The sequence below is a fragment of the Balearica regulorum genome, chromosome Z (genome assembly GCF_011004875.1).
Source record: "Balearica regulorum gibbericeps isolate bBalReg1 chromosome Z, bBalReg1.pri, whole genome shotgun sequence".
NCBI lineage: Eukaryota > Metazoa > Chordata > Aves > Gruiformes > Gruidae > Balearica > Balearica regulorum.
In genome coordinates this window covers 13,965,986-13,988,046 of record NC_046220.1, presented here as the reverse complement: position 1 = coordinate 13,988,046, position 22,061 = coordinate 13,965,986, and the positions used below count along the sequence as shown (strand labels likewise).

General features: G+C 41.9%; 1 protein-coding gene and 1 long non-coding RNA gene across 4 annotated transcripts in view; one reads left to right on the top strand and one right to left on the bottom strand.

Moving 5' to 3' along the window:
- The window catches only part of MOB3B (MOB kinase activator 3B), a 97,527-nt gene extending 85,041 nt beyond the window's left edge, over positions 1-12,486 (top strand). For all 3 annotated transcript variants that reach the window (XM_075740478.1, XM_075740479.1, XM_075740477.1), the window contains one exon: positions 9,458-12,486. In XM_075740478.1, the coding sequence (XP_075596593.1) occupies positions 9,458-9,487 (30 nt within the window). In that variant the 3' untranslated portion in view covers positions 9,488-12,486. The remainder of the gene's footprint in view (positions 1-9,457) is intronic.
- Positions 1-22,061, bottom strand: part of LOC142599434 (uncharacterized) — a 209,675-nt gene that overhangs the window by 174,730 nt on the left and 12,884 nt on the right. The window lies entirely within an intron of this gene.

Here is a 22,061-nt window from a genome sequence, read left to right as displayed (position 1 = left end):
CTGTGTGTGGAAGGCACATTAACAGCAAGTACAGACTGGAAAAAGCTTTTCCACCAGCATTGCGAAAAGTATAATGGGAACTCCTCCACTGTGGTTCTTGTAATGCTTTTACCCCATCTGCATTAGCATCTCAACTGTGTCTTATTACTGTGGAGAGAGTACTGCTGTTTATCCTTTTTGACAAAATATCATCTTCCCAGTTTAGATGTATCCTGTGCTTCTCTGAATAATGTAGATCAGCTGTCCTTACTAGACTGAAACAAGAAGGCAATCCACTGTTTCAGTGTTGTCAATGTTCACAAATAAAAGGCTGCTTAAAAAACCCAACAGCAGCAAAACTTGAGATTTCCTAGAACTCAAAACAACTTGAAATAACTTTAGATAACTGTTCAAAAAATACCTATAATTTTCTTTCTGTAGTACTTAACTGCTTTATCCAGTAGTCCTACTGGCATCAGAAGGTAATTGTCAAGACATCGTTAAGAACAAGTTTCAGGAAAGCTATTCTACCTAATTAAAAATACATGTTTCATAATTTGAACAGTGCTTGTTGAGTCACTCTATTAGTTTTACTGAGTGTTGGATTGAACTGTTGTTATTCTTTCTAGACCCACATGAAACAGAAAACTGAGAAACAGCAAGTCCAATTTTTCTAATTACCAAAAGAAAAAATCTAGTGCCACAAGAACTTGGCAGTTTTGTAAAACATTTAAATAGATGTTACTGTATAAAAATATTTATGTAAAATACCTACTATATGCAATAAAATTGTAGTTCATAATAGAGAACTAACATGTCTCCTGATAAATTTTCTGCAAAATTTTATACTAAAGGCAGTGTTACTATGTGTTTATTCTCTCTGCATAACCTCAGTGCCAAAAGCAGCACATTTAAAGTCCATTTAATAGGGTAAGATACACTAAAACCAACCACAGAAGGGTTTTTATTTTATTGTTACAGAAGACAAAAACATGCAGAAGGTGAAACTACCTCCTTGGAATACGATGCCTTTAAGCAAGTCAGTCATCCGAATGCATGTTCTGTGTATCTACCTGGATCTAAACCTACTGACAGGTGCATTTTGCATTGTAATTTCCTGATCCTGTTCCTGCCTGTAGTCAGTTGATAAAATGCCTTTGTCATCAGTGATAAGGGATTGCATTTACAGACAAAATAACTACCCTGTAGCCAAACAGATTGTAGGAGAGATATAGTCCTGTGCATCATGATAATTGAGACTCATTCACAGTGAAGACATCCTGAAACCTAACAAAGGATATACCGAAATGAGGTCCCTTCCAAGCCAAACCATTCTATGATCCTGTGATCAATGTGCCCATTGGATAGCAATTACCAGTCTGTACAGGGGCAACAAAAGAAGAGGAAATTTTTTAGTAACTTTGGAGAAAACAGTTTCTAAGTGAAGAATCAAAGCATGTCTCTAACTAAAAATGCCAGAAGAAAGGAGTTTTGCAAATGACTTAACTGTTACAAATCTGGCTTCAGCCTTCCTATCCTGGTGAATTAGCTGTCTGAATATAGATTAGTTGTGCAGCACAGGATCTTAGACCGCATGATTTGTGCCATTCCATAGTAAACAGCCTCTTTTGTGACCAAGATACAAAGAGATTTATCCACACGATGATTATTTGTCAATTGTTGAAATCTTTGTGAAGAAAACAACAAAAAAATTCACGGAAGTCATAGCCGCTTGTGCTTTGAAGAACAGTATGTAAAGCGTTCTTTTAAACGTTTCTTCATCTACTTATTCTGTGGTTCTGATTTGAACAATGAAAAGACTGAGAACTGGCTCCATGGGTACATCACTGACCCTCTTTGTGTATATATGGGATTCCCCTTGGGTGTGGCTTGCTTTTCTGTCTGTGAGAGTAGGGAGGAGACAGGTGTGTCGCAGTGATGCTCCAGTACAGCCTCCTAATTGTGAACCACAGATCAGGAGGGTTGTTTGTGTATTGCCTTCCTGCTCAACATCGTGTATTCATTCACAGTGATTAAGTTCCTTAGCCATAAGAATATGGTTAAGGCTAGGCAGTGGGGGGTTTTTTGGGTTGCAGTATTTGAAGACATGAGTGCATGACAGGCTACATGTGGAAGGTTGTTTTCTTTAAGTTGTTCGGTTGGGACAAGTGAATTGGGCATGGTGTCCGTTGCTGGCATCTCCTTGGTGTTGGCTACTTGGTCAGGTCTTCCAAGCTGCTGGCTACCTCTGGGCAGGGTCTCCCTGCCTGTCAGGAGGTAATACATTTCCTCTAACTACTTGTCTGCTGAGACACTTGTATCCACATCTTAAACCCTCACCATGTTTAAAGCAGTTGTCAAAGGGCTAAAACATGCTGTTGTCACATCATCCTTGGGCTTGCCAACTGGCAGGAGAAAGAGGTGAGGAGGGGGAATGGCAAGCTCTGCACAGCTGAGCTTTGGGGACCTAGAAGTGACAGTAGGAAATAGGCACTGAATGAGGATTTGAATCTTTAAAGCAGCCCTGGGTTTAGTGAAGGTGACTGAGGGAACTGGCGGATGAAGTGGCCGGGCCACTCGCCATCATATTTGAGAAGTCCTGGCAGTCTGGCGAAGTTCCCGCCAACTGGAAGAGGGGGAACATAACCCCCATTTTTAAGAAGGGTGAAAAGGAAGACCCAGGGAACTACAGGCCGGTCAGTCTCACCTCCGTGCCTGGCAAGATCATGGAGCAGACCCTCCTGGAGACTATGCTCAGGCACATGGAAAACAAGGAGGTGATAGGTGACAGCCAACATGGCTTCACTAGGGGCAAATCGTGCCTGACATATTTGGTGACCTTCTATGATGGGGTCACAGCGTCCGTGGATAAGGGAAGGGTAGCTGACGTCATCTACCTGGACTTGTGCAAGGCATTTGACACTGTCCCGCACGACATCCTTGTGTCTAAACTGGAGAGACATGGATTCGATGGATGGACCACTCGGTGGATAAAGAATTGGCTGGATGGTCGCACTCAAAGAGTTGTGGTCAATAGCTCAATGTCCAAGTGGAGAACAGTGACAAGTGGTGTTCCTCAGGGGTTGGTACTGGGACCGGCACTGTTCAACATCTTTGTCGGTGACATGGACAGTGGGATCGAGTGCACCCTCAGCAAGTTTGCCGACGACACCAAGCTGTGTGGTGTGGTCAACACACTGGAGGGAAGGGATGCCATCCAGAGGGACCTTGACAGGCTGGAGAGGTGGGCCTGTGCGAACTGCATGAAGTTCAACAAGGCCAAGTGCAAGGTCCTGCACGTGGGTCGGCGCAATCCCAAGCATGACTATAGGCTGGGCGAGGAATGGATTGAGAGCAGCCCCGAGGAGAAGGACTTGGGGGTATTGATTGATGGGAAGCTCAGCATGAGCTGGCAGTGTGCGCTTGCAGTCCAGAAAGCCAGCTGTGTCCTGGGCTGCATCAAAAGAGGTGTGACCAGCAGGTCGAGGGAGGTGATCCTGCCCCTCTACTCTGCTCTGGTGAGACCCCACCTGGAGTACTGCGTCCAGCTCTGGGGGCCCCAGTACAGGAGAGACATGGAGCTGTTGGAGTGAGTCCAGAGGAGGGCCATGAAGCTGATCAGAGGGCTGGAGCACCTCTCCTCTGAGGACAGGCTGAGAGAGTTGGGGTTGTTCAGCCTGGAGAAAAGGCGGCTCCAGGGAGATCTAATTGTGGCCTTCCAGTATCTGAAGGGGCCTACAGGAAAGCTGGTGAGGGACTGTTTATCAGGGAGTGTAGTGACAGGACAAGGGGTAATGGGTTTAAGCTGAAGGAGGGTTGATTTAGATTAGATGTTAGAAAGAAATTCTTTACTGTGAGGGTGGTGAGGCACTGGCACAGGTTGCCCAGAGAGGTTGTGGATGCCCCCTCCCTGGAAGTGTTTTAAGACCAGGTTGGATGAGGCTTTGGGCAACGTGGTCTAGTGGAGGGTGTCCCTGCCCACAGCAGGGGGGTTGGAACTAGATGATCTTTGAGGTCCCTTCCAACCCTAACCATTCTATGATTCCATGATTATTGCATTTATTAATTTTTCTGGTGTCCTTACAGAATACTATTATTTATACTAATTACTCATGTCACTTCCCCCACTTTCCCATCAGCTTTTGCACAAGACAGACTGTAGACCCTTGCTTCCATTAAATACTGGTACAAAGGTGATGTCTGGGTTTTCTATGCCTTATGTTTTGCCAACTCCATATTTGACTTATGCAAGCATAGAAATACCATTTTTTTAGAAGAACATGATTCTTCATTGGGGAACTCATTCTTCTTGTAACCCATTTAGATTCAATCAGCATCTCCCCGTAGCTAGGTTTCTCCCGTTAAAAAGATTTCTTCAGCCACTCATGCATGCTGTAAGATGTAGGATTTTTACCGTTTTTTTCCTGCTTTATTTAAAGGTGAACTGAGGAGCAGAAATTAAAATAGTTAGGTATAGGTTTATGTGCTGAATGTGTCTGACATGCATGTTAGAGCAGTAGGGAGGGGAGAGGACCAGACATGCATCAGTGATAAAGATTGACTATGCTTTTAAGACTGTGTGTTGCTTTTTTCCCTTCTTCTGGGAAATCATGTTGGTACTCCCTGGAAAATATTGAGGAATGAATCCTTCTGTGAAATCACAAATACTAACGAAACAGAGATTTCTGGTGTTTATAAAGTGGCTTGTTAGCATTAACTCCAGCAAGTCAAGAATAGCAAATGTTTCTCTTTAAGTTACTTCGAAGTTACTTCTTCCTGGTGGCTGGCCTGTGGGCATATTCAACACACAGATAGGGTCCAGATTTTATTTTCCGCTTTGTATTTTGGCTTTGGTAAAGAGCGTTTATTTCTGCCTTCAATTTTTCAGTTAATTGTGCAATCCAAAATTGAGAGCAGGAACAAATCTGAATGCAGTGATACAGAATAATGCTCTGGAATTTCTCATAATTCATTTTCAAGAGGAAACACATCTGGTATCAAAACCTCTGGTATGGAGAGTTTCTGTTAACAATGTTTTGAGTGTTTAGTCAGCACAGGAAGACTGAAAGTTTTAAATATCTTTAAAAATGTTTGTGTGTGCCTGTCTATGTCTCTGTGTCTGATGCTCTAACTCGTCTGTCTAGCCTGTGTATTGCATTTAATAACCATCTGGGGCTGAGTGTCGTAGTACTTTAGAGCAAGTTGGTCACCTTACAGAGTGACCAGAGTCAGTGTTTCCAGTCTTCCTGCCTTCTCAGAACAGGTAGTTTTCATTTCCCGTGTTTGGAAAGTACCCTTATGTGCTTTTAATTGATAATTATGAGTTAAGAACATACCTCTCTAACTTTCCCAAATTAAAATGAGCAGTAAAGTTTCAGAGAAGCAGAAAACCGGGAGGACTTGGGAAACACTGAAGAAGACTCAGCTTTGAGTTTGTGTTAAAGGCAGTGCCCACCTAATGGCTGTGCACCACCGGAATAACTAAGGAGCCAGATCTCTGATGAGGTTTGAGGGGGACTTCTCAGCTCAGTAAGTGGAGTGGGACTGTGTGCTAAGTTCCATGGTGCTCATCAGAATCAGTGAGAGATTTTCCAGCAGGCTCTGGGAAAAGTGGGTGATTAGTTTTTAGAAGAGGGAGCGTTTGGCAAGTAGGAGCAGTTTGCTCTGCAAAAGGCACAGCAGTAGGCTCTGCAGCACGCAGCATGCCTCGTGCTGCTGACCAGCCGAGGTTGGACACTGTGAGTATGACCCTTTCTCTCATTCTTACCAGGATTTTGAGCGAACCTAACTTTTTGCCAGCTTCGTAATTGTATCAGTATCTTTGAGAAATCATTTCCTGTTTGTTTTTCTTCCCTGTTGTAAATTCCTCTAAGAAAAAAACAACTAGAAGTAGGTCACTCTCACAAAGCATGTACCAATTCACTGTTATAAGGATCATGTTGTGGGGTTTTTTTTAAAAAAAAGCACATCTAGTTCATTGTCATTGGCTGAAATCACTAAAAGTGTATGCACATATGTGCAGGAATGCAGTGTGACCATATGTGTCCTTCATTTACTGATAGCAATATAGGTCAATACAGAAGAGGTATCTGTGCATCAGACATGATGATGTTCTGTAAGTTTTAACATTTTTCTGACTTTAAAACTTTAGTGAGCATTTCCAACACCAAAGCCAAGCAGGTGTTGGAACAGAAGGCCTATTAAATAGAAGCAGGGATTTTACAGTAAAACCAAATGTAAAATGTGATATGAATCCAGTTGTCATGTTGTTGCAAAAGTCCATTGTGTAGCCCTACCCCTGCTGGTCTAAGGCCAGACAAGAAATAGCTAAATAATGCACCTTTGTCTGAGAAGCAGGTGGTGATTGTTAAAATCTGAAGTTTAACTGATGTATTACTAGTGCACTCAGTAAACCATGAAGAAACATTTGGACCTGCCAAAAGAAATGGGAAACTAGGGGAAAGGTAATTCTGGCAGGGGGAATTGCGACCACCAACCCATGGAGCACCTACCCCGATTATACCACCTACTCAAAAGATAAAGGCGGAGAAAAGAACTGAGCATGTGTTCTACTTTGCGTGCTACACGAAGAAATCTAACCCAATCATTTAACAGAATAACAATGCATACGTATTAGAAAGATGAATATGTTAATACTGAGTGTGTAAAGGACCATTGGTTTGGAGCTTTGAGGTGTGCTGCCTTGGGACAGACACCCATATCTGCGCAAATATGCAATAAAATACCTCTGCTTTGTGTGTATATTGGCATATTGCACACCGGGTATATGAACCTCCAGTTTTGGGACAACAGAGAGAAAACTGCAGAGTGGTTTGCAGCAACATTTTCCCAACAGGGTGGGGGGAATAGGATTGAGGAGGAAGACAGTGGTTGTAAGGGACCGTGAATACAACTGTATAACCAAACAAAAATCCAGAAATGAAGGGAGGGAGAGGCTTGGGGAGAATTTGTATTACTATAAAAAATAAATTCTGCCTCGACAGAAAAGTTAGGAGTGGCATGGTAGGTTCACGCTTTGATTCTTGAGCAGTGAAATACTCACAGCTGCACATAGCTGAAACATTTCAGAAACTCACATGGCAAACTGGTTCAAAGCCCTCTAGTTTACATCTTATGCATAGATATCTAGGCTCCTACTCTTTCCTTTGCCTGGACACATTTATCCATGTCTAAACTCCTGCCTCGGTAGGTATTTTTTTCTTTAGAGTAAGAATGGAGATGCATTTTGCATGTTGAATATGTTGCTTGTGATGTTTTGTTATTCTATCAGGAGGCAGTTTGCCTCTCTGTGCTCCAGAAGGAGGGTGGCCAAGTTTACAATGACTCCGATACTGTCCACGTTACCCTCTTTACTGCTTTTCTGTCAGGATAAGATGCTACTGTCTGACTGCAAATAGCTGTTCAGCAGCAACTGTGGAAAGAAGTACCAGCTGTGGTTATTGGTAGTACAGTGTGGACCTGCAGACAGTGATTATGTGTAAATTTAGAGGTCTGCCAACATTAATGGTGCCTGGAGAAGCATTAGCACCTAATTAATCTTTAGATAAGGGAAATAAAAGAAAAATTTTAAATCCCAGAAGAACACCGACTTTGGAAACCAGTACTCCTTTCCTCAGACTGTTTTAGCTCCTTTCTACTTGAGGCAGAGTTTGCTGAGGAGGAGCCGAACTGCCTCCGCAAGACGTGTGCCTCCTCAGCCCCTGGCGAAGACCTCTCAGAGTGCTGGCCGGGGCAGCACCTGGCATCCTCGGCTGGGAAAACCAGCTCTGGACATGGTGCCAGGCGCCGTCAGCACAACTTCTGCGTGGTGCCAAACCACATCAGGGCTTCTGGCCCCTGCCCTGCCCTGCCTCTCCCTGGGAAGAGCTTCCCGAGGGCTTCAGATCAAACTGAGTCCTGCTGGATTTTACCACCTTCTAGATGCCTACTTTGGTCAGAGCTAGTTATCATGATGTTGAGGTAGTAGTAAATTATATGCTGCTCTTCAATATGTCCTAGCATAGTTGCTTTTTCTCATCTCACAAAGAAAGAAGAGGGAGAGGCCTTTTGTGTCTGTTTGTATATGAAACAGTAGGAAGCTGTCCAACAGTGTGCTGAATTACATTAAGTTCTGAATTTGATGTTTGTTGTTCTAAAGGAATAAGCCTAGCTGCAGCTGTTTAAAGAAAATACAAAACAAAACAACCAAAAAAACCACACACAAAACATTAAGGAGAAAAAGGGACATGTTTTTCAATGAATGTTCATCTTTGTCACCTTTAACAAATTACAGAAGAAGCAACTACTGTTTCATATTACTGTATGGATCACTATGGAGATCACGCATTACTATATAAATTACTGCACTAATTACCATTGTCTTTATAACAGCTGCAAATGACAACATTCCATTCTATTACATGCATGACAGCAAAATAACAAGTGGGGCAAGATAGTTTATGGATCTATAAGAAATGAAAACTAATTAAGGCTCTGGAAAGGAAAAAGTCCTACAGTTCTGCATAGGATTCTAGGTGGAGAAATGATCTATTAAACAGATTAAGATACAGTTAAAAGACTGTCAGAAAGCCCTTTACATTAGATATTAATCATCTTATGATTTATAACAAATTATTCAAGTAAGCTAAGAAGATTTTCAGAAACTTCTGATAACTTGGTAAATCGAAATAGATTTTCCATGGAAAATGCTGTGTGGTCTGGAGACACTAGGAAAGAGGAGCTACAGGGACAACCAGCACAACTGTGGTGACACTTAGATACGGCGACCTTTCAGCAAACAGCACACATTAATGCCATGTGTGTGGATGACTGTTGGACAAACCGTTTGATACATCTTTCCAGAAAATCTGCTGACAAATATGAAGAGTTTTATAGATTGGGACAGCCAGTTACCACAGAGTTTGTATCAGAGTGCCTGTAAATCAGATCAAATAAAATCCTATATGGATCCCAAACCTCAGTTCCCAGTGGAGTCTGTGAATGCTCCAAGACCCCATCCTAAAGTCAAATGCCACAGCTCTGGTCAAGGCCTAAAGAAGATTTGTGTCCATGTGCCCTTTGTTTCCATGTGTAGGCAGAAATAACTAGGCAAAGAATGTATCTCCATGTTTCCTGGCTGCAGGTTCAATGACAACGATGGGAATCGTTTCTATTACATTAAGTTAAAAGGTTTTCTGCTTTTGCAAGTGATTTATTTCTTTTTTTGTGAGATACAGTACCATTTACCTGACATGGCTAGGTAATTAGTAGGGCATTAAAGCTGTCAAAAAACTAAAAATACTGCATGCTAATTGCCAGTTATGTTCATTGTCCTTGAACATGTTGGAGAGAAGCAGAACCACAGTGGGATATTAAACCATGTGAATTTGCAGATGCAGAAATGTTAACTGGGAAGAGGTGTGTACACACTTTACAACAAATGCCCTTTGCTTTTTAATCTCCCCTTCTTCTTTTACAGAAAGAGATGACAACCAGGATGTGTCACTAAAAAGTTATCCACTGAAGAAAAGCAAAGTCCAGTTTTCTTCTTACTGCAGAGTTCAAGAAAGCGACAGCCTTTGTGGACTGAGCCTGCTTGTTAATCCATGAAAGCAGGAAAGTTGGGAACCACAGTTACTTTCGCAAATGCTTCCCGCCACTGTCAGTGTTCTTAACCCTGAATATGCTGCTAGGAATCTCATCTGAGTGACATGGATTATTGAGAAAAAGAAGAATCAACTTCATATTAGTTCTAGCTACTTCTTTAGGAACCTCTTCAGCCATGAACAATGAGAGACTGTGCTCCTGCTGCTAAAGCTTTACTGAAATTCAGGTCCCTGTGCTGACCTCCTGATCAGTTGTTTTGAAATGAGACTGTATTGTTAGCTGCAATGTTATTTTCTTTTTCTTTTGTGTCTTGGTATGTGTTTTGTTTCCTAAGTGCAGCAGAATATTAAGATGGTCTGGAATCGCAGAAGACTTTTAGCTTTTAACACCCCCCACCCCTCACCCAGCCACCCAAGGCTTGGCCACCATTCCCAAATGCCAGTGAGCCTTGTGTTTCCAGGAACACAGCCCTGTCCTTCAACTGATCAGGCAGTCTAGGCTTCATTGTGACTCATAATTGGGTGACAATGGGACCGTTTCTGATCCCAATTACATAAGTAGGAATCCAGATATAGCCCTGCAGTGTCAAAATCTTTTCTTTGAATTCATACTGTGACTGACAGCAAATCTGCTCGGTATTTCTACATTACATAAAAAAGAAGCTGTAGTCATAGTTTTCTTGAAGTACCCTATGAAGTAGACGAACCTGTCAGTACTTTGATATCCTCCTATCATCTTAGAAAAAACATCCCTCTGATTCATCTTTTCAGGGAAAAAGAAATGTAATTTTAGTAACTGGGAGGAAGATATGGTAAAGATGAGTAGTATAAAGGTTAGAGCAGGAGGGACTAAGTGAAGGTCCCTGTTGCATCTAAACAGTGTCCAGCAGTGTGGCTTGCTTTCCACACTGGACTAACACAAATTTTTTTTCCAGTACTCAGTCCAACATGTATGAACAGCCTGGAAGGATCCACTGCAGAAAATCAAGTCTTCAATGCCAAATATGCCCTCATAAGACCATGCCTTCTAAAAAAAAAAAAAATTAAAGCAATACTTAACAGAGAGATCACAAGAGAGATACAGCTGAATAAATGGTAATCGAGTGGAACACACCTATATATTCTGTGCCTTCTAATGAATTTTGCACATTTGTGTTATTGTGAAAGATTACTCCTTCCTGTGTAAGTGCTGAACCCTGTTGCTCCTTTCTTCTCAAGTGAGTTAAGTATGTTTACATCTCTGAGACAGTATCAGAAGCAAATCTCTTAGAGTATCCAGTGATTGGAACATTAAATATAGAGGGGCAGCAGACACTAGAGAATAACAGCAAACCTTTTCTAGCTGATACTGTGGTACTTTCTGATTTGCTTGCCTGCTTGCTTACAGTAGGGCTTGTGAATGTTAGTGATCATGTCCTTGCTGAGACAAAGGCTTTTGTCTGTGAACATTCAGTGTAGCTATGGTGGAGGCTTTTCTGCATGTTTAGAATTACTCAAGCAGGATTATCCTTTGCTTTCAAGGGGATGGACTGAAGTGCTCCTACCTCCTTTGGTGGTCTTTGCAAGCAGGTTAATTCTTTGGGGATTGGAATGCCCACACAGATAATTTCTGGCCTGCTGGCACTTTTGCAGGATATAACTAGCTTGTGGGATTCATTGCCACAGCTACTGCTGAGCTTGGTTGCCTCATTTTAAAGAAGATGAGAAATGTTACCTCTTTGGAAGAAGGTATGTGGTACCTGTGGATGACAGCTGCCTGGAATTACGACCACAAAAGGGTTTCTGGTACTGCTCATGAAGTGCCTGGGCTGTTGCACTGTTGGAGAGGAGCTGTGGCCGATAAAGTACTCTTGAATTTCACTATGGTCACTTGCCATCTGGTGTCCTTACGGCTGGGCAGTACTGCAGTGCTGTATTTTAAAGATCAACAGGAAGATGGAAATGTGTGGAATTTTGTGCATAAAGATCAAAGTCACTTCATAAATTGAAAAACATGGTATTTTATGCGTAAAATAATTTATTCTTCATTTTATTACACTACTTAACATATGCTGTTTTGAGTCTAGTCACTGTAGCTCAATCTGAAGATGAAACAGACTTTGTTCCCTGTTATCTGGAATTATTTTTTAATAACTTTTTTGTTAATGCATTAATTTGTGAATGCAAAACTTATCTTTTGGAGTATTTTTCTAAAACCATTTTTCATAAACTCTTGTGTTTCCTTTTCTAGTACAGCACACTGTATGAGGCAGAGGAGGGAAATACAGAGCTGAATGCTAGAGGATTTTTGTTTGACCGGGCCAAAATCCCTGTAATGGGAAAAGCCCATTACAACTCAGGAGCTGAACCAGCCAAAAAGAAATGCAAAATGTACTTGGTTTGGTTGCTTGTTCTGCTGGGAAGAACCTGGAGTTTGCTAGGTGATGAAATAGACTTCCTCCAAATGTCAGGGTTTGGCCTTCGGCTGAATGTCCCCAGAAGGTGCTCTTGCTTCCACTGCAGAGGTATTCAGCCACAGCCTGGCCATCTCATGCCATGGGCCATTTCTCCTTTTCCTGTGCCTGGTATTTGATATCCCAAAAAGAAAAATGTTGAGAACATGGCATCACTACGTAGAAGTATCATATTACCCCTTTCCATAGAGGAGAGAGGGGCAGCGTCCTGTTGGATCTTGTGCTCAAGGATTCTTACTTCATCAGTAATTTCCTCGGGGCCACATCTGGACAGAATCGTGCTTTGGTTGTTAATTGCAGGTCCTGATTTATGTGATTCCTCAGGATATGTAATGAGAACTGAGTTTAAACGTGATTGTATGCAGAGGCATCCATTTCACCTACTGAGAAAAACTTTGTACCTGATCTTAATTATGTATGTTCCTAATCATTCCAATGTTTCATAGGGTTCTGGGATTTGGCGGGGGGAGGGGGGAAGGGCTTGTTTGTGTTTGGTGTTTGGTGTTTTTAATCACATTTCTAGTCTTTCAATCAGGTCTTGTTTTTCTTGCCTAAAACCCAATGTGTTTTTTTCAGTCCGGTTCTTAGGAGCTGTTAGTGTTAAGCTTCAAGGCACTGTAAGAGGAATCACTTCAGCTGACCACAGTCAGCTTTACTTCAGTGTGGAAACTTCCTGTGATACCAAAATTGCCTTCAGTGATTAAAGACTTAACAGCTTTCATTGATTGTCTCTGTAATAAGGGATTTTGTAATCAACTTCTACTTTGTGTGAGCATAGACTAGTGTCACTCTAGTGACGAATGTAACATGAAACAAATCTTAACGTAACCTCCCTCAGGTTTTGTGAAGCATGGAGTCCCAGGGTCTGTCAAAGGGGGTTTTTACTGATGCACAGCAGTGAAATTGATGATTACCATCAGATTTGAGAGAAGTCGGATACTTGCAAAAACTTGAGTTTTCTCCAAGAACTCAAGCTGTAAGCGGCAAAACTTAGACCAGACAAGGTATTTCATTGTCCTGCCCATGGATTCATTAAGAATAGGGCAGGGAGAGAGGAGGAAAACAGTTAATGTGTAACTCTGTGGAGACCTGCAGACAACTACTCAAGAGATGCAGAAACCTAAGGGGTAAACATGGTCCCAGTGATCATGTGCAAGCAAATTCCTGGGACTCTGAGGAAAGGACACAGAGAACATAGGTACCCTTTGTAGTCTGGGAGCCGCTGTTAGCGAGTGTCTATTAACAATAGGCTAAAAGGGTCTTTTAGCACCTTTGTAGTTTGGGTTGAATAAATTACATGTACTGGAGCCCTCTCACAAAAAGCCATTCCTTCCTTTCGCTTTTTACCTTTTCTGCCTGTTCTTCAGCTTTCTCACGTTTTCCAGTAGTGAGGTGTCGCAGCTGGTCTTCTGCCTTTTAATCTTATTTTTGCTTCCCCAAGGACAGTGCTGTTACAAGAAGCGGCTTTCTCACCTCTCTCTCTGCCTCCAGAAAGGACACCTCACACCTACGCCCTCTGAGGAGAAACCGCCAAGGGTTGGGTTTGCATTATCTCTTCAGAAGAGCAGAAGCAGAGAGCAAGCAAAATGGGATGCGCTATGTATGAAACAGGAACGTGCTAGCTATTCTATAACATGCTTTAAGTGCTTTAGAAAGGGGATAACACTAGGGGACCCAGTATAGGCAAGTAGTCAGTGTTGAGACATTTTTTCGTATATATTGGAAGAAATTAAAGACGTTTTTAATAATTATGGAGACTGTTCCAAGGGCAAAGCAAGCCAAATCAGTAATAAGAACCTGGTAGTGGTATACATTTAAATCTAAAATTATCAAACTTGATTTTTCATGTATTTCATGCTAATCAGAGAGGCAATGTTTTTCAAGGTTTAGCCAAGTAAGTTGGACCTATTAAACTAGTTGTTTCTTTTCTGTTTTATTAAGTTTTCCTGTTTAAAAGACAGATATAATATAATAAAGAGTGATAATAATATTCTTCCAGGGAAAAAAAAAATTACTTGTGCAGTCTAATACATGCATGTATATGCATATATATATATGCATGTGCATGCATATATATATATATGTATGCACAGGTGGGGATATGGATGTGGAAGTATCAGTGTGTGCATATGTACACTCCCTGCTCTTCCCCACAGAATACATTTTTTTATTTTGGTAATTTTTAAGGGGATGCATCTTTCTAAGAAATAAGTGGTTGATTCCTTTTCCTTCTCCACGTGTTCAGTATGTTAATTTTTTTTTTTTTTAAATGATGTCAGATGTGTCTTAGGCTCTTTTAGTTCTGTTTGTTATTAAATGGTGGTTCAACTGTATGGGAAGAGAGACTGACACTAACTGTTGTAGTCATTAAAAGAAAATATTACTTTTCAAATCAATCCTAGTGGATGAAGCGATGAAATCCAAATATGAATAAAAGAACCATAACCTTGCAGAAGTGTTGTGAAGTTGTTTGGAATCTAACTCTTCAGCAAGAAAAATGCATCTGTTTTTCACTCCACAGGGCAGGATTTTGGGGTAGGATTTCCTGCAGGCTCACAGGACTTAGCAGTGAGTGAGACCCATCACTGCCAATGCACCAACTTCCTCACAGCCCTCCTGGCACTGGTGAGACACCAAGGAAAATCGACCCAGTGCCATGCTAATGAAAACCGTCCAGGGTCTCACCCACACCAGGGGGATCGGACCAGCCGTGCAAGCAGCCTTCCTTTAGCTGAGCTGGCCTGATGGTTCTTGGGGCTTGGGTAACTCATGGGTTTCATCATCTTCAGCTGGTTCCTGGGACACTCCAAGACAGAAGGGACATGTAAGTAGCACTAAACCAGTTCAAGGCAAAGTTTCATCTCCTAAAAACGAAAGTAAATAGCCTTGGTTAGAATTTGGCTGCCACAGAGGTCCAATAGGATGACAGAAACTATCTCCAGTGTATGGACTTAGAGCTCATTGGACTGTTCTCTTTGTCCTTTGGCCTGATTCCTAAAGCAAATATAACCATATATATATGTATAAAACCCCCACATAAATATATATGCACTATTACTATAAAGCTACTGTATACTGTTACAGAGCTTGAGGGGAGCAGGAGCACAGAGGTTAAGAATGGCTGCCAGCTAAGTAGAGACAGCACCCAGGAAAAGAAGAGCTGATGCTGGACTTCGGGTGTCTCTCTGATGGTGGGGAGGAGATGAAGGTTAGAGATGCTGGGACTAATGGAAGAACTTGAGCTGCTGAGGGAAGCTGAGGGACCTGGCAGAGCTGAAAGAAGCCCAATGTCAAGGGTAGCAGGAAGGTTCTCAGGGTGGTATGTGCATGTCTATGCACCAGGGGGCTGTGCCACCATTCAAGGGGCCCTCAATAGGTCGGAGAAAAAGGCCAACTGGAACCTTGTGAAGTTTGATAAACGGGAATGCAAAGTCCTGCACTTGGGGAGGAACAGCCCCAGGTATCAGAATACGCAGGGGGCCAGCCAGCTGGAGAGCAGCTGGGCAGGGAAGCACCTGGGGGTCCTGGTGGACATCAAGCTGACCATGACCCAGCAATCTGCACTTGTGGCAAATGGCCAACAGCCTCCTGGGCCGCGTTAGGAGAAGTGTGACCAGCAGGTCAAGGGCTGATCCTTCCCTGTGCTCAGCCCTGGTGATGCACACCAGGAGTGCTGGGCTCACCAGCACAAAGACAGTACAGACTGCAGCAAGTGCAGAAAAGAGCCATGAGGATGATGAACGCACTGGAGCATATCTCACACAAGGGGATGCTGAAGGAGACGGGACTGTTTAGCCTGGAGAAGGCCCATGGGGATGTTATCCATATGTACAGGTATTTGATGAAGTGAGTGAAGAAGACAGTCAGACTCTTCTCGGTGGTATCTGGTGACAGAAGCAATGGACACAAACTGAAGTACAGGAAACTCCTATTAAATGTAAAGAAAACCTTTATCTCTGTAAGGGTGGTCGAATACTGGAGCTAGGGAGGTTCTGGGGTCTCCATCCTTGGAAATACTAAAAAACTCAACTGGACACAACACTGAGCAACCTGTTCAAAGTGGCCCTGCTCTGATTATGGGGTTGGACTAGCCGCCTCCAGCAGGGCCTCCAGTCCAGGTGTGGTGAGGGCTCTTCAGTCTGACATTCTCAATTTCCCTGCCTAGGCCAGAAGAGACCTGTGCTGTCAGGGGAAAGAGCTGCTCTTCCCTCTCCAGCTTTGCTGCGTGCCTCCTGACTCTGTAAAGCAATGAAAGCTGAACAGCGAGTGGAAGGCACTCCTGGGTCAGCCAAGGACTGAAGCAGCAGGGGAGAAGTGAGACTGGTTACTACATCCCACACACCCTGCTGTGTCATTGCCACCGGAGCTGGTGTGATGATTGCCTGCTGCTGCACACTATGATGGCAAAGCAGGATTCAGTCTCCTTTTCCTATTAGATAATGCTCTTCACAGCCCTCAGAGCTGGCATAAAATAAAAGTGAGGCAAACCCAGCAGGCAGCACAGTGAAAGACAAACAGATCTGCTGATTAAAAAAATAGTTCTGACATACAACAGATGGAGCTCATGATGTGACCCCTTGGATTGTATCTAATATGTCCCAGCAATTAGAACAATTCAAGTAAATTGGTCATCTGAAGGTGTCACCCACCTGGTGCATGCACTTTGGTAAGTGGAGCTATTCTGGCACCATTAGTAGCAGAGTAAAAGCCACACATTACTTGCAACCCTAGAAGCCATACTGTAGGCAATTACTAGCCATTCACCAATAAATATGGCACAAGGACTAGCAGTAGTTAGGAGGGGAGGTGGCATCTCATTGCATAAACAGTAAATCAAGCCCCTCTCCTGCTGTAAGGCAAACTATATCACACACTAGCTGTGGAACAGAAAAAAACCCTCACAACAGCAACTCAAAACCAAAAATAAGTCATTCTAAAATTTGACATTTATATTGTATCAGCAGGAGTTGTGTCACAGAGTCCTTTCGGAGCACTGCAAAATCTTGTCAGGCCAGTTGGCTCTGCAAATCGGGTCACTTCCATTTAGTTCAGTGTTAAGCACTGAAGTGTTACTTTCTGCCTTAAAATGGGCAGCTTCTCTCAGTTGGCAGTGCTCATAGGTGTCATTGCTGTTCATAGTGGTATCGCAGACCTCTCACCAAGTGAGGGAAGCAGTTTGCTGAACACACCCACCTTCACATGTTGGAGCAACAGAACAGCAAAGTGGCTGGGAACTTAGCTGCATCCTTTATTGCTGGCAGCCTCTTGCTCAGCAGTGCTGTCCTTTTAGAGAAATCATCAAACAATTTGTTTTCTACCCAGTGGCATCCACATTCATGAGTGAAAAAAGAGTCTGTGGATGCAGTGATAGTAGCAGAATTCAGGCCCGGGTTTGGAAGACCTCCTCAGTCTGCAGGTAGGACTAAAGTCAGCTGTGAGTGATTATTCATGCTGCACTGGAGCACATCACACTCACAGTCCCTCAGCCTTTCAGGCTCTCCTGGGCTCAAGCTGCAAAAATCTTCAGCTGTTTACACAAATTGTTCTGTTCTGCTCCCAATGGACGAGTGCTTAGTAAACTAAACGCATATGCACTTTATACTATGTTACCAGAAAAAAACACTAAACCACCACCTGTTTTGAGTTTCTGAGAGTTTCCCTCAGCAAATGATCAGAGAAATACGCTAACAGTGCTGTGTAGTAACTCTCACACTTACCAACTCTCACTGCCCTCCCAGCTGCCACCATAATAACCATATTAATACTATGCCCAATTAATCTGCCTACTTGCTTGCTTAATTTTTAGGTAGCTATGACATGATCAAGTGTGAGGAGAGAAATGGTATATACAAGTTTAGAAACTCTTCAGGGATAAAACCTCCAAAATCCTAATCATCTAATACATTGCATTTTTTTTTTTTTGATTGTCCAGACATCAAGCACTTTAGTTTGGGTTTTCTTGGGGTTCTTTTGTCTGTTTGTTTTCGTTTTGTTTTTTAACAAGCATCTTGCTTTCTGTTCTGAGCCTAGGGTAATATGAAAAAAATGAGGAAATGTCCAAATCCGTTTAACTTGTTCTTTCCATAGGCTAAAGTCATCAAGCCTTTTTCTTGGTTGTCGAACCCACTTTCATACAAAAAAATTCCTAAAAGCATGCTCAAAGTAAAGCTGTGGCAAGGAATCACCATGCTAGAAATGGCACTTGAGCTGCCAGTGCTTAAGGTTGCTGTGTAATCACTGTATACCTTCTCAGTTCTGAGATGGAAAAAGCTGCATTATCTTTCAAAGTGAAATGCAATACACTGTGTTTGCAGATTTTAACTAAAAAAAATCTAATTCTGTGGTTGATGGGCAGAATAAAATAGACCTAGGATTTTTCTGAGCAGAAAATAGTTCATAGGTTAGTATGAAGTTCCTCACACTATATTCTGTTCTGGGCTTTTGATTCCTTCTTTGTTTTTTCTGGTTTTTCGTTGGGGGTTGTTAGTACCTCCTCTGGTTCTTGTTCTGGGAAAAATGAATAATGAAATAATAGAAAATTACATGATTTGGCTCAAAATCATCCTCCACGGGCAAGAGATACTATCAGTTCTGGTTACCACTCAACTGGTCCCCTTCTGGAGCACTCAACAAGGGTAAAGAGAGGACAAGATAGTCCTTAATAGAATATATATTTGTGGAAAGTAATGCATTTTCAAAGGCCATGACAGGAAATCAACAAGATGGATCTCATTATCTTTGATCCTATATCAATGCTTATTCGTTAAGATGACAGGCAGTATAATTATTTCTTGAAAAATGAATCTGTGATCTATGATAAAAGAAGAAAAGCAAGTAATAAGACAATTAGGTTGCTGTAGATTAATTGCAAGACAGCTAAGAACTAGTATCCTGAAATTAAACCTGTTATAGATTATCTGTATAATACAGATGTACACATATCTCTTAATTTTCTCTGTACAGAAGCAAAATACCTGCATAGCCAGTCTGGATAATTTCACTGTCCTGTTGTTAAGGTTGGAAGGTAGTTTAGGCCATGTAAATAAACAAATGTCAGTTTTGAAAATAATTTTAGACATACCTAATTAAGGGAAAATTTAAATCTGTTGTTGTGCTACCTCAAGCACAGAGCTAAATTGTGTGTCTGCTACTTGTGATACCAGTACTTCTGCAAGAAAGTGAAAGGTACCTCAGAATCCACTTTGTGACTACTCTGCTGTCATTTATTGTTTGCCCAGTACTCTGACTTTGCTGGCCTCAATACTCCAATGGCGCTACTGTAATAATTAGTACAGGCTACACTAAGAAGTACAATCACGTTACATTTAGCTTCAGTTATGGCAGATAAGATGCATGGCAATATTGCCAATGTTTGTTCTCCAGCAAGTCAGTAATTTAAAAGGCAGTGAAGTTGCTTACACAGGTATTTTACCATGCATTTGCAGGAGCTAGACCTTTGGGCTCCCTTTTGCTAGCTGCACTCAATGAACTAAGTGCTGAAAGAGCATCATGGTGGTTCCAAGGCAACTTGCAGTGTGAAAGGGAAGAATAATCTGAAGCTTGTGGCTTTGGTTTAAACATTGGCAAGGTCAGGTTGTGGGTTTTTTTCTCCTTCTCTTTTTTCTCCCCCTCCTCTATGTTCATCCTCACTTTCTTTTTCTTCCATTCAGGTTTCATCCTCCCCACAGCAGCAGGAGGATGATAAGGAGTATTCCTCCAGTTTGGTGATACATCATTTGACCCAAGGATAAAAGACTGTGGATGACTATCCAGAGTTCCTTGTTACTTCTTCACCTCAGTCCTCTCCCTTCAACATCTTCCAAAATGTTGTTTTAGATGTTTGGGTTTTTTCCATAGCCTCCATTTTATGATGTGTCTAGTTCTGCTAACTCAGCCTTTCAGCTCAGAATCACAGTTGCTCATGTCTTGCAGCGCAAACTTCCTGGTAGCTCTTAATGTTGCTTTATGTCCCTGCTCATTAACTAGTCCATCAATGACTTCTAGACTGCTTTGAATAAGAAACCTAATTTTTAGTGCAACCATGCTATGTGTAATTATAGGGCTCCCCTTCAGTTTAACTTGAATTCCTCGTGGACAGGCCTGTGCACTACCTGCAATGACTGTTTAAGCAATTACCACATGCAAGTCTCCCCTGTGTTATTCCTCCCACCTTTAGTGAGGGATTTGTCACTTGAGTGCAGCCTGCCTCAGGGTCAACAGAGGTTGAACATTTATTTGTCTCCAGAGAGAGAGATGCACTTGTCTCCGACATTAAAAAAGCCATGTCATGTTGTACACCAAAAAGGGTTCAAGTGCTTGTATCTGAATGTAAGTTTAAAAAAGTAGTGACTGTTAAACCAAAACTGAATGCCTCCAGGAAGGCCGATGGCTTTAAGATCACAGCTCATTTTACAGAGCCAAAAGCAATTTTACTGAACTGCCAAAAGCTGCAGACTGGATCTGTATGTGCCACACCAGAAATGCCCTTCCCTCTCATCTTCAAATTATTCTATCAACTTTAAAATTTTTGCTTATGTGAGTAACATGGGTCACGTAAGTCAGCTTATGTCAGTGTTGATTAAATAAGCAGTTACAAACTATGGACTTCTTCTAGTATAATTATATTGTTCTCAGCCTTCGTTTTTTCTTCATATTTTTGCTCTGCAACACGCCTTCCTCTCAGCACGTATTTTTCATTTACCTTTTAAAGACCTGACTTTTCTTTCTGTAGTCAGCAGAGGGAGCTATGTCACTTATGCAAGAACTTAGCGCTCAGTGCTTTGACTCTTTTTTTGCCTTTTTTCAGTTCACGTAAGCTAGAATGATTCTCAAGCCTTAAAATTTCTTTAAAAGGTGCTGGCACAGTGGCAGTCACATAGGTAGTTTGACAAACTGTTAGATCAGGAATAGGACACCTTTCTTAGGTTTTTAATTCAAAATGAACCATGTCAAATATTACTAGAAGTCTATATTTTGCATTATCTAAACAAAGAACATTGTATTTTGAAGCAATAAAGTCTTTAGAGAGTTTAGACAAAAACTTTGTAATTGGAAACATGCGCTTGAAACAGCTGTAGCTTACAGTCAAACAAAAATAATAGGCGAGAATTGGAAGTTGTGTTGAATCTTACGCTTGTAGATCGAGCCACAGGCTATATGTCGCACTAAGACTCTTCAGCAGCAGAAAGCACTTTTTTGTTTTTTAAAATAGATCTGTTACAAGTGAGAGTGTAAAATGCAACCTGAGCAACCCACAGCACAGTTTAAGAGTGAGGAGTTACATGGGAGAGGAGCTGTGTAGTTCTCCTATATCCATAGGGCCCCTGCAGCTCCATTTTTAAGACTAAAGAGTAATTGTATTATCTTGAGTAACCTTAAGTACTCTTTTTACTCCAGTGTAATTTGTGAGCTCTTTCCAGACAGGCTTACCTTCTCCTCTGACTGCCTTACGACAGGTGTCAGCATGATGATTATGTCACAGTGCCCCACCTTTGAAGGTGTATTCCACTGCTCATGAGTAAGAAAAGTGTCCATAGAGACCAGGATCATCTCTGGAGAAGCAGCACCATTTCCACTATGAAAGTAATTTCGCTTGTCTTTTTATCCCTCCTAACTTTTGCAGACACTACCAGAAAAATTTTTTCACCTGACGGTATGTTCTAATCAAAACTTTATTCTAGTAAAAATTATTACAGAGCTTACATTCTGCTAGATATCAAAAAGGCAAAAGGAATTCCTTCCTTTCATTATTTTTTAGTTAAATGAAGTTTTCCTCACAGAGCTTAGTAAGACCATTCCCTTCCATTGTGGTAGCACTGTTGTTTTGAAAGTATATTCTACAGTTTGACTTGTTCTGCCTGTGTGCAGGTGCAAAAGTGCGTAGAGCTTGTCCAGCATCTCGAGCAACCACACAGCACCCAGTCAGAACATAACGATTAGAGCTCTTAACACCAGAGGGAAGAGCATCTGCTCACAATTCTGTGAATCAAGCAACAAGTTGAGAATTTGCAATTCAATTGAGAAT